The 12,604-nt window shown below is 49.3% G+C and overlaps 1 protein-coding gene across 6 annotated transcripts in view; it reads left to right on the forward strand.

Moving 5' to 3' along the window:
* ELN (elastin) overlaps positions 1-12,604 on the forward strand; it is a 63,397-nt gene that overhangs the window by 26,814 nt on the left and 23,979 nt on the right. For 5 of the 6 annotated variants that reach the window (XM_053366895.1, XM_053366892.1, XM_053366891.1 and 2 more), the window contains exons 2-14: positions 1,106-1,153; positions 1,958-1,999; positions 3,308-3,340; positions 4,357-4,392; positions 5,643-5,759; positions 6,291-6,395; positions 6,724-6,786; positions 8,008-8,055; positions 8,956-9,027; positions 10,030-10,062; positions 10,205-10,276; positions 11,633-11,680; positions 12,248-12,310. In XM_053366895.1, coding sequence (XP_053222870.1) covers positions 1,106-1,153; positions 1,958-1,999; positions 3,308-3,340; positions 4,357-4,392; positions 5,643-5,759; positions 6,291-6,395; positions 6,724-6,786; positions 8,008-8,055; positions 8,956-9,027; positions 10,030-10,062; positions 10,205-10,276; positions 11,633-11,680; positions 12,248-12,310 — 780 coding nt within the window. Of the gene's footprint in view, positions 1-1,105; positions 1,154-1,957; positions 2,000-3,307; positions 3,341-4,356; positions 4,393-5,642; positions 5,760-6,290; positions 6,396-6,721; positions 6,787-8,007; positions 8,056-8,955; positions 9,028-10,029; positions 10,063-10,204; positions 10,277-11,632; positions 11,681-12,247; positions 12,311-12,604 lie in introns of all 6 variants that reach the window. The other variant, XM_053366896.1, reaches the window with a different exon arrangement.

Here is a 12,604-nt window from a genome sequence, read left to right on the forward strand (position 1 = left end):
AGTGAAACCCCCCAGGCGGCTGATACATTGGGTATACATAATCAATAATAACTTATTTAAATCAACCATGTGTACAATTTTATATACGTTAACATTCCTCCATCCACAAGGACATGCATGCTTTTATAAACTTCTATCAGGTTGCCTCTTACATTTTCTCTCAATGAAAAACCCCCTTGGAGGAGGGTCGCTCCATCCCCTTAAGGCTGCTCTGCTTGGCCTTTTCTGAGCCACAGGCTGGGGCTGGCATTGCAAACAGGTTCTGTGGCTGAGCCCCGTCTCAAACGAAGCTCTATGTGGGAGCTCTATGTGGGAGCCAATTCAGTTTCTCCCAGGGCTTTGCTTCCAGCTGAGGATCTTTGCGCTCCCACCAGCCACACCAATAGCTTCTTGGCCCGGAGAGAGCCCTTCTGCAATCAGACGGTTGAGAAAAGGTCAGCTCTGTTGTTCGACTCCCAGGGCAAAGCATGTTGAACTTAAACACAAGTGTTTATTTAAGAGGGGAGGAGCAAGGAAGGCGTATTGGCTGGGCTGGAGGGCGAGAGAGGGGGGAAGAAGGCAACATGAAAACAAAGGGTGAGCTGTTTGGGGCACAGTTGCGCAATCCTCACGGAGGGTCAGAGGCAAAGCAGGATTCCACCCCGGAAAGCCAAAGTGCTGTCAGTGACTGGAGCAGCTGCTGACACAGGCCAGAGATGGTGGGGGCGGGTTGTGCAAAAGAGAGAGCGCAGATCTTAACACGATACTTGCCGCATTAATTATTCCTCTTTATGCATCCAGGAAACTAGCAGATCACACTTGTGAATTTGATTCATAGAATCCCAGAATTGTAGAGGTGGAAGGGAACCCCAAAGGCCATCTAGCCCAACCCCCTGCGATGCAAGAATCACAGCTAAAGAACCCTGGACAGATCGCCCTTGGACTTGTGCCCTGAGCCCTTTTACTACCCAGCAATGCTCCTGAGTGGCAGGAAGATGGGAGCGGGGGGAAGATAGAGGCCAAGGGAGTCTTCTAAGCCTCTCAATACTTTTGTCTTGGATGGGCACGAATGGGGTTTCCCTTCATCACCAGCTATGAGCCAATCAAACTCTCCTTTCCTTTCCAGGGGTCCCAGGTGCTGGCGTTGGAGTTCCCGGGCAAGGCTACTACCCAGGTAAGGGGGTGGTACTACCTGCTGTGTTTATCTTTGTGTTACAGATGTCACCAAATCTACCCGATTTTATTTGTGTGTGGAATTTCTCTGCCCCTTCCCGCAATAAGCCACCCTTCTCAAAGCCCCTTTCTTGCAAGAAAAGGGTCACAAACAGGAATAATGGGACGAGATAACGCACTGCCCTGTGGAATTCATGCATGCATTCTTCTATTTGTCTGGCTGATTAATTTCTGATCCTGCTGACATGCCCTCTCCCTAAGCGTCCCAGGGGGAATCGCATCATCTTAAAAAGCAATCTCAAAATAATGCATAATCAGTCAATGAGAGCTGGTCAGAGTGTCGGGTTAGGATCTGGGAAACAAGGGTTTGAATCTCCCGCACCACCATGAAGTTCCCTCGGTGGCTTTGCGCCTGTCACTGCCTCTCAGCCTAGCGTACCTCATAGGGTAATTTGTGGGGATTAAATGGGGGGGGGACCATGTATACTGCCTTGAGCTCATTGGACAAAAAGGTGGGCTATAAATGCAATCAATCAATCAATCAATCAATCAACAAACTGTGAGTCAACAACAGTAAATGCTACAACTGATAGCACCATTTGCAGCGGGTGAGGCCTGTGGCCCCCTGATTGTTGCTGAACTACAACTCCCATCCTCACCCCTGAGCTACTCTTGCTGGTGCTGAAGCCAGTTTCAGTTCCCATCAGCACCAGTGATGGGTGCTGCGTAAGCCTGCTTGCAATGGCTAGGCGCTGTTTGAGGGCCCCTCCTGGGTCTCCTGAGACAACCGTCTTGATCCCTACAGGAGCTGCTGGCGTAGGAGGACTAGGAGGACTTGGTGGGGCAGGTGAGTCCCTGGAGGAGGGAAAGGATGCTCTCTGCCTCCTGTGCTTGAGCGACCGAATGGTTTAGAAGATAATGCATGGGGCAGGGAACATAGGTGGTGGTCCTTTCCCCTGTTTCACCCATGGATCAGTGGCTACTTCTCAGGACAGCTGCATTGAACCTAAACTGAACCAAGGATCAGAAAAGGGCAACCCAAACGATTGAGGAGGTGCAGCAAATCCCCCACGAGGAAAGGTTGCAGCATTTGGGACTTTTTAGTTTAGACTAAGGCAAGCAAGAAGAGCTTGTAAAATTGTGCATGGCATGGAGAAAGTGGGTAGAGGAAAGCTTTCCTCCATCTCTCAAAACGCTGGCCCTCCTGGACATCTAACGAAGGAGAACAAGGGAAGATTCAGAACCTGCAAAAGGAAGGACTTCTGGATAGCTTAGTTGGTCAGAGCATGGTGCTGATGATGCCAAGGTTGAAGGTTTGATCCCTATAAGGGATGGCTGCATATTCCTGCATTTCAGTGGGTTGGACTAGATGGTCCTCAGGGTCCCTTTCCAACTCCATGATTCTTCATTCATTGCACAGTTAAACTTTGAAACTCTCTCCCACAAGAGGCAGGGATGGCCACCAACTTAGACAGCTTTAAAAGAGGGTTAGACAAATTCATGGAGGACAATAAAGCTATTGACGGCTACTAGCCAAGATGGCTATGCTCTGCCTACATACTTGGAGGCAGCAATGCTTCTGAATACCAGCTGCTGGAAATAGAATCTATAGGGTGTCACATTGGCTGCCCATGATATACTTTGGAGCTTAGCATCAGACAGTTGGGAAATGTGAGTGGGGAGTCTTCAAAGTCCATTTTAAAGTCTTCAGGGTAGCACCCATGTTTGCCTTTCTTTGGAGGGAATTCCACAGAATGGGGGCCAGTCACCATGAAGGCCCTGTCTCTCTTTATGTCCACCAATCTAGTTCACATTAGGGAAGTGTGAGGACAGGGAATTTCAGGCCTGGGTGCTGGATGCAGCCCTCTATGTGGCCCCTGAGACCCTCATCTGCCCTGCACCTCCCTGGAGTTGTATTGCCTGGCAGGGATGGGTTCTTGACCTGAGAGGTTGCCTCTTGCTTGCTTGGATGACTGTGAAAGTAGTGTGTGTTTTTGTGGGTGTGAGAATTTCTGACTGCCATGGGGCTTGGGTGCAGCCTACCATACAGTGGCAAGTGTCCCAATCCTTTGCTCTGCCCACTGTTGCTTTTGGGGACGCTTCTCCTGACATTGGCGCTCATCTAACTGTACTGGATGCCTCCCTTTCTCCCCAGGATTTGGAGCAGGAGCAAAGCCCCCCAAACCAGGTAAGTGGCCATCTCCACTTCCCCTGATGCTCTTTGTGATTGACATGGTCTCTCCTCTCTTGTTGTGGCTACTAAATGGGGAGAGGAGGAGCAAGAGGCAGCCCAGTGGGCTTACTTGTGTACTCCTCTCCCCAGGTTCTGTACCAGGGATGGGGGGAATCTGTGGCCCTCCAGATGTTGACCACATCATGATCGGCCACTGGCCATGCTGGCTTCCAGGCATGGGCATAGCCAGGATTTTTGTTAGGGGGCGGAGCAGGCCTTTTGTTGGTGGGAGAGGGCAGAACCTCAGTTTGCTATGTGTTTTATTGATTTTTTATTGATTTAGGGGGGCAGCTGCCTCTCCCTGCCCCCCCTGGCTATGCCCATGCTTCCGGGGCTGGTGGGAAATGGATAAGGTTTGGAAAAGAGCAAGGGGATAGAATGTCTCCCCTGTGAGGAATGGTTGCAGCCTCTGGGGATTTTTAGTTTAGAGGAAAGGAAAGCAAGATAGACCTTTATAAACTTCTGCACAACCTCAAGGAAGTGGATAGGGAAAAGTTTTTCCCCTCTCTCTTATAACATTGCAACTTGTGGACACCAGGTGAAGCTGAATGTTGGAAGATTTGCGACAGCTAAAAGGAAGGACTTCTTATTCCAGCATTTGCAGGGGGTTGGACTGGATGACCCTCGGGGTCCCTTCAAGTTCTGTGGTTCTGTGATTCACGCAACACATAGTTAAACTGTGGAACCCACAGTTCCCACAGGAGGCAGTTATGGTGACCAGCCTAGATGGCTTTAAAAGAGGATTGGATGAATTCAGGGAGAAGAGGGCTATCGTTGGCTACTAGCCAGGATGGTCAAAAGCACTGATGCTTCTGAATTCCATTTGCTGGAAACCACAGGAAAGGATAAGGCTTTTGTGTTTATGGCATTTGGTGGCTACTGTGAGAATAGGATGCTAGGCTAGATGGGTCCTCTGTGGGCTGATCCAACTGCAGGACCTCTGACGCCCTGGCTTCTTTTCTCCTCTGCAGGTGTCGGAGGGGTTGTCGGAGGCACTGGAGCACTAGGTAAGCTTGCCCTGAGCTCTCCAGCTGTTTCCTGGGAAGGTCTGGCTGAGAACAGGGATCTCAGACCCATCACCGGCTCTTCTAGGGCTCCCAAGCTGGTGAGAGGGAATTGTTTGGAGGATATGCAGAGCACTGGCTCAGCACAACTGCTGCCTGGGGCAAAGCGGAAAGATGCCACCTTATCCCATTCCCTGCTCAAAAGCAGACTGGCAGCTGAGTCTTACTTCAGCACTGGCAATGGGGACAGCGCCCTGTGCTGCATGTGAGGGCAGAATGCCTGCTTGACCTAGTGGTTCTCAAAGTGTGTGGCATTGTGCCCATGGGGTGGGCTTACCTAGGTGGGTACTAAGAAGGAAGCACAGAGGCTGGAGGTGAAAACGACTATCAGATTTTGAAAAGTTGGCATCACTGAATCATCAATTTTCTAATTGGATTTTGAATAAATGCGCTTTTAATTGTTGCTGCTTTGAATTTTATTGTGTTGTTATCTGCCTTAGTGGGTCATGCAGGCTGCTATTTTGAATAATGCATTTTATGGGGTAGGGGGATGAGTTTATGGGACCAGGGGGTGGACTCCAAAAATTTTTTGGGGGGGAACTCCTGGAACTCGCTCCCACAGGAGTCAGTGATGGCAACCAGGTTGGATGGCTCTTGCTAGTTTAAGAGATGGGCACATAGAAAGCAAGTGGAGCCCAGTGGCTGGACAATGAGGAGTGGTGGGAGGCAACAGCCAGGGAACCCCCAAGGGAAACCCCCAAGGAGGAAGGCTCAGAGCCTGGGGATAGTGGCGGGACACTGGGGAGAGGTCGGAGGGAGCAGAGTGGGAGGAGCAACTGGATGCTGAAGGGGCAACAGGGTTTAGTGAGCAGGAAGAGCCTGTGACAGGGTGTTCAGACTCCAAGGGGTCAAGAGGCTGCAAAAGAATCCAGGGAGTCTCCCTCTCCTGCTGCAACAAACTCCCCTCCTTGCTGGTCTCCAATAACACAGAGAATAACGAGGATGGGGGCAGAGCAGAGGTCAGAGACGCACAGACACAGATGGCTTTGAAAATGACTGGGAGAGGAGGAACCTTAGGAGGGATGGAAGGCAGCTGCTCCATAGGGGCAAGACCTGCTTGGAAGTGTTGCTGAGTTGCATGCCATTTCGAAGAAAGAGTTAACTTCACTGATGACAGAGTCCTGAATCTTTCAAGCTGACCTGCATCTGACTCCAGCCCTGACACTCAGTGCCGCTTTCCTTCTCTGCCCTAGGTGGTGGTGTCTATCCAGGTGGTGCCTATCCAGGAGGTGTCTATCCAGGAGGTGTCTACCCAGGTGCCGGAAGCCCTGCAGCGGCAGCTGCTGCTTATAAGGCAGCTGCCAAGGCTGGTGAGTCAAGGCTGCAGGTGTCTCTGATGATTATGGAGGTTCTTCTGCCTGCCTACTCCGTGGGACACAGAATCCGTGCTCTGGCTGCATCTCTGCCCCACAATGCAGCCATTGCTTTGCTGGTCTCCCCTCCAGAAATTTCCCCCTTAGAAGGCAATTCCCAAACAATCCCTCGGTGGTGATGTTGGGCTGTCGCAATACAGAGATGCAGTCCTTTGAGGAGGCTTCCCATTCTAGTTATTCAAATGCCTTCTGTGCACCAGAGGATGCCATCGCTTGTGGTGCAGGGACATAGCAGAACAGGCAGCCTCTTGTAGGCTTCTGGATGAGTCCCTGTTCTGGACAGCGACTCACCCAGAAGCACAGGGAATGTGCTCCTCTGAGAGCAAGTGATTCCTGCTTTTAGGCACTCAGAAAATAAATATTTTGGGTGAGGGGGAAGGCGGCTTTCTGAAATGTGATCATGGCTGCTCCAGCTATGACAACAGGGTCTGAGTTCCTGAGACTCTGTTTGTGTTGTTCCTTAAACAGGCGCTGGGGCTGGTGCAGGTACTGGTGTAGGCGTACCTGGAGCTGGCGTGGGTGTACCTGGAGCCGGTGTAGGCGTACCTGGAGGCGGCGTGGCTGTACCTGGAGGTAAGCTATTTCCACAGGGTATGTTGCCTTGATCTCCTCGCACCCCAGAGACTTAGGAACACTGGAGAGAGAATTGGCCCATCTAGTTCAGCCTTGCCTGTGTTTCCTTTCAGCACAGGAAGTGACACACGTTACATTCCAGCCTGGCAAAGGCCTGCAAGGAGGGCTCAGAACCAGGCTAGAGGGGTGTGTGGTCTAGAGAGGAGGCGTGGCTTGGAAAGTGCCCACAGAGGCCTGGAAAGCCACATTCAGCCCCCAGGCCTGAGACTCTCTGGCCATCCTAGGGCAAGCGAAGTGATATTTCTCTTTCTTTGTCTCCCTCCCACAGGTGGCGTCTTGCAACCAGGAGCTGGCGGGGCTGGCGTTGGGGCCAAGCCTGGCAAAATCCCTGGTAGGTCGAAGGCTGCCCCCTCTAAAATCCAGGGGCAACTTGGGGAAGAGCCAGATGTTTTTGTAGCAGACAGGGAAGAAATCTGTGCAGTCTGGTGTGTGAGCTGGAATGCAGCCAGTCCTTTGAAATGGTCACTTCTCCAAATTTTGTGGTGCAGATCTCCACCCAAAAGTTTTGTATCCAAAAATAGTGTATCCGTTAGGAGAAAATGGGCACCAAGTTCAATGTGTTTGTGAAAACAGCATACAAAAAGTATATGGCACAGATTATCTTGATCCATAACTGGTGCAGTTTGGGGTTTCCTTAAGAGTTTGAACGATAGTTATCATAGCATCTTTTAATCAACTCCTGCAGACCATTTCTTTTTTAACAAAAAGTATTTTATGTTTCTTCCACATATAATAAACATAATTTAAAATATAATTACAGTGGTACCTCGGTTTTCGAACGTAATCCGTTCCGGAAGACCGTTTGACTTCTGAAATGTTCGAAAACTGAGGTGCAAAGGGATGGCTGCAAGTTCAATTGTGAAAACTGAAAAACATGCAGCGGAAGCCGTTCAACTTCCAAGGCGCGTTCAAAAATGGAAGCATTTACTTCCGGGTTTTTGGCGTTTGAAAACTGAAATGTTTGGTTTCCTATGTGCTCGAAAACCGAGGTACCACTGTGACAGCAGCAATATCAGCTAGTCTGTAATTTATTTGAGGGAAAGCATAATAACACCTTAAAGTTGGAACCACCACTTTATTAAATTGATTAAGCATATTTAAATTTGTAGTCCGCTAGGTCTCTCCAGAAGTTTCCAATGGTCTGGGGAGGTTGTCTCTATTGATTGCCATGTCTTGCATGGGAGATGAATGGCTGGTAGGATAAAGGCCTCGTCTTGCTTTGACCCACCCTGACCTGGAAGGTCAATTTCTCAGCAACGGACCACACCTGAGCATACCAGGAATCTATTGACAGACCTGTTGCTGGTCACCAACATTTAGCAACTACTGTACGAGCAGCAAAAATGTCAACACCTCCCAGTGAGATACATGCTGATTTGATTCATCTATTATTCCTAGCAAGGGTAACAAAGGAGTTGGATTTATCGTTCTGTTACAAATTGATCCCGTTTCTTCAAAGATGGCTAGCAATTTCTGTAGGCTGCATGTTGCAGATGCTCCACTGCCTTAGCTCCATGGCTGGTGCTGACAGTTTGTGCTCTCTCCTCGACAGGTGTGGGGATCCCTGGCGTCTTCCCTGGAGGTGTGCTCCCTGGCACAGGTGAGTTCTGTCCCATTCTGGAGAAGGACCATAGCTCAGTGGTACGGTCTCAACCTTGTATGCAGAGGGTCCCAGGTTTAGTCCCCAAGGCCATCTCTAGGTATGGCTGGGGATGTCCGCTGCCAGAAACCCTGGAGAGCTGCTGCCAGTCAGTACCAAGTTAGGGGAACCAGAAGTCTGACTCTCAGGGTAAGGCAGCTTCTTCTGTTTAAATCTGCCCTTGATCTGGAACCATGAGGACTGGAATCTTAGCTCAGCTGCCTTGCAGGCAAACGGTCTCAGGTTCAGTCCTTTCACAGAATCATAGAATTGTGGCTTTGGAAGGGAACCCCCCCAGGGTCATCTAGTCCAACCCCCAGCAATGCATGAATCTCTGTGAAAGCATCCATGACAGATGGCCATCCAACCTCTGCTTAAAAACCTCCAATGAAGGAGAGTCCATCACTTCTCATGGGAGTCCATTCTGCTGTAGAACAGCTTACTGCCAGAAAGTTCTTCCTGATCTTTAGCCAGAATCTCCCTTCTTATAACTTGATGCTATTGGTTTGAGTCCTACCCTCTAGAGCAGGAGAAGCTGGTTGCCTCTTCCATGTGACAGCCTCTGAGATATGAGAAGATGGCTCTCCTATCTCCACTAAGTCTCCTTTTTTCCAGGCTGAACATACCCAGCTCCTTCAACCATTCCTCATAGGGCTTCAACTCCGTATAAGGCAGATATCTGTGTTCTCCCATAGGAACTCAACAGTTCAGCACATGGTGTCAAAAGTCAACACATTCTTAGCACATCCCATCCTGTTTCCAGTTTCCAGTTCAGCTTTTGAGTGCATTCAAATAAAGACCCACATTTGAAGCCCTGCTGTAGTTGTTAAAAGAGTCCAGCATCTTCTGTTCCTCTTTCAGGGATCCGTTATCCTGGTGTAGGAGTCCTGCCTGGCGTTCCCACCGGAACTGGAGTGAAGCCAAAAGTTCCAGGTAAGCCTTCTTACCCCTCCCCTATGATGGCTTGTATCCATCCCTTGCTCCAGAGAAGGTGGGGCTTATCACCTTCCGATGGGCTTTGTTTCTCAAATTACTATGGCAGTTTTCATAGGTAGGAAGTCTCCTGCAGCCGACACTCAAGTCGTCCGGTTGCTAGAACAAGCGTAGCCATTGTGGTGCCTCCAGATGTCATTGGACCCCAACTGCCAGCAGAGCCAAAGGTCAGGGCTCTTGGGAGTTGTAGTTTGACAACATATGGAGGGCACCATGTTGATTACCCTTGCACTAGAATATGGGCCGTTTCACACATGATGAATGCTCACTACTACAGAACTCCGGCTGTAGTACTTACTTAAGAATATCAGAAGACTCTGCTTGGATCAGGCCAGGCACCCAGGGATGGTGATGGAAATTGTAGTTTGGCAGCATCTGGAGGACCAAAGGTCTCTTGCACTTTGAAATCCACTCTTTTGGCCAAAACGAGTTTTAAATAAAAACTATTATGTGTGATCAGAAAATAAATGTATTTCACATTCATTGCATTTATATACCCAACCTTCCGTCTGAGGAATTCAAGGTGGCGCACATAGTTCTCCTCATTCTCATCTTATCCTACCCTGTGAGGTAGGTTAGGCTGACAGAAACTGGCCTAAAGTCACCCATGGACCTTCATGGCTGTGTGTGGATTTGAACCCTGTTCTCTCCCAGGTCCTCGTCTGACATTAAGCACTAAATCAGGCTTCCTCAACTTCGGCCCTCCAGATGTTTTTGGCCTACAACTCCCATGATCCCTAGCTAACAGGACCAGTGGTCGGGGATGATGGGAATTGTAATCTCAAAACATCTGGAGGGCGGAGGTTGAGGAAGCCTGCACTAAATCTTGCAACACTTCAAGCCTTCTGCCGATTGCATTGAAACGTCTTGACTGCTATGTATCACGCTGCTAGTCCTGTGTGTGCAAGGACAGCCACTGATCATTATCTCTTTTCCTTTCAGGGGCAGGAGGAGGAGCTGTCAACGGGCTCTCTCGTAGGTTATCAAAACACACCTATGCATGTGCCCCATTCCCAACAGAGCCGGGAGGGAAACAGATCGGCCCACCATGGTGGAGTGGGGGGTGAGAATGGTTCCACTGTGGGAAGCCTCATTTTCTTTTCCTTTGTTGTTCTAGCCTTCGGAGTCTTTGGAGGGCAGCAGCCTGGGCTCCCACTGGGCTATCCCATCAAGGCACCCAAACTCCCTGGTGAGCCTGACACCCAGAACCAAATTGCTGTTGAAAACCCCATTCTGAGAAGGTCCTCTTTACACGATCGAAAGAACGCGAGACAAATCTCCCCTCACCTCTTGTTTTTGGCAAGCGAACCAGGCTCTGAGTTTGAGTCCTGTCTGAGACTGTTGACTCACTGTGTGTGACTCATGCAGGTTACCGCCCGCCCCGGCCTCAGTTCTACTTCCGTAAAATGGGACCAAAACCCACCCTTGGTTGCAGAGCTGTTAGGTGGCGGTTTGGGTTCCTATAATAAAGGGCTGTAATGCTCGTGTCAAATGTGAAAGGCAAAGGTGAGGAACCTTTTTTCACCTGAGGGGCCACATTCCCTTCTAAGCGGCCTTCCGGGGGCCGTATACCAATGGTGGGTGGAGACAGAAACAAAAGTGAGTGGAACAACAAAGGCTAATTTTAATTAATGGATAGTGTGGTTTTTTCTGGGGGGGGGCACAGGGGTACGCATACCCCTAAACATTTTGTGAATCTTTGTACTTTTGTCTATTTAATATATTTATTTTTCCCTGATTTGAACTATAAAATGGTGATTTTCTTGAGTCAAAATGAGAGTATCCCTAAACATTTTTTTAGAAAAAAGCACTGATAATAGTAGTTCTACCTTTGAACACCAGGCTTGTTTTTACATTTACACACACACACACACACACACACACACACACACACACACACACTTTCCTTTGTGCAGATAAGTAAGAAACAATATCATCATCATAATTTATTAGTTATATTCCCCCCATTCGGCTGGGCTTCTCCAGCCACTCTGGGCGGCTCCCAACAGATTAAAGGATTAACAGGGTTCAAGGGCAGATCCTAGCTAGGAAAAATCACTCAAAGAGGGTGCCTAACAGGGTCGGTAAGGGGTGTGGCCTGGAGAGAGGGGGTGTGGCTGATGAAAGTCTCAGGAGCCAGATAGTGAGGTTGGGAGAGCCTCTGAGCCTGAGGTTCTCATCACTGGTGAAAGGCATCTCATTTCTGTTCTTAATTTGTTTAAATGTATTCAGATGGACAGCTTCTATCTCTAAGGCAGCTAGCCATGGTTTTTAGCGCAAATGCAAGCCATCTCTTTAACATCTCAGCCATTGGGGGAGGGGAATTAATAAAGATATTAAAAACTGGCTCTGCTGGCTTAACTTTCTGCTAAGGGGTTAAGGACTCGCTTTGCATTCAGAAGGGTCCCACGTTTAACCCCTGATATCAAATCCAGAATAAAAGTAGCTCTAGTAGGCGGGTAACCAAAGGCCATTCTGTGCTCAGTGAGGCAGTGGCATGCAGTTCCTTAGGCTCACATTATGATTTTTTTCTTTTCTTTTCCAGGTAGCTATTATGGCCTCCCATATGGCGCTGGGAAAGGGCCTTATGGAGGTGAGTTCTCTTGGTCTCAAGTGCCTGGGGGAAGTGTGGCCTGGGGGAAGTGTGGAGGGGCTGAGAGAAACGGGTGCATTTTGGGGGATGAAAGTACATGGATCTGTGTTTGGGATGGGCTTCTCCAAGGTTTGACTCTGGGTACCACAAATGAGGCTGGCTGTGCAGGCACCTCAGTGCTACAGATTTCAGCTAGTCGGTTTGAAACCTGTTTCACTCTTGTGGCTTTTGAGTGAGGACTGCACTTTTTGAGGGGGGATTTTGAACCCCCTTCAGAAACTCCGTCAGTTGCCATTCAAAACTACAATCCCATAGGCGTCCCTTGATTGAGAAGCAGAGCTGATGCTGGCACCAATATCTCAGTGTAGACGTCTAGTTCTTTGCATCAATAAGAAGGAGGAGGGGACTGTACCACATCACTCTGAAGCAATCTGGGGATGGGCAAAAGCACAACAAAAAGTTTCTGATCCTTGGAACCCACATCATCAACCCCCAGCCAATTTCCTCTGGGCTTTGCATTTGGCGGTTCTTCTCCCCTGAAGACTTGACTTCACTTTGTGGTTCTAGGTGTTGGGCCGGGCGGCGTGTACGGTGGTGCCGGAGGGAAGGCCGGTTACCCAACAGGGACAGGTAAGCAGGTTCCACTAGCACACAACACCAGCGAAGGATGACCCCCAGAGTCTTGGACCCCTTGCTGACACCTCTGTTGCTCTGCACAGTGTAATAAATGAAAATCTGCCCTTATTCCCTTATGGGGGACACAAGAGCCCTTATAGAGTCCTTTGTAGGTTCTCCATCGGTCAGAGGAAAAAACAGAGGCCAACCAGAGAATATTGAGAAGCAAAGCAGCTTGTAAGCCTGATCTTTATTGAACCATTGCAACAGGGTGCCCCCTTCACACGCAGGAGAAGGAGGAGGACCCCA

This window comes from Podarcis raffonei, chromosome 15 (assembly GCF_027172205.1).
Source record: "Podarcis raffonei isolate rPodRaf1 chromosome 15, rPodRaf1.pri, whole genome shotgun sequence".
Lineage (NCBI taxonomy): Eukaryota > Metazoa > Chordata > Lepidosauria > Squamata > Lacertidae > Podarcis > Podarcis raffonei.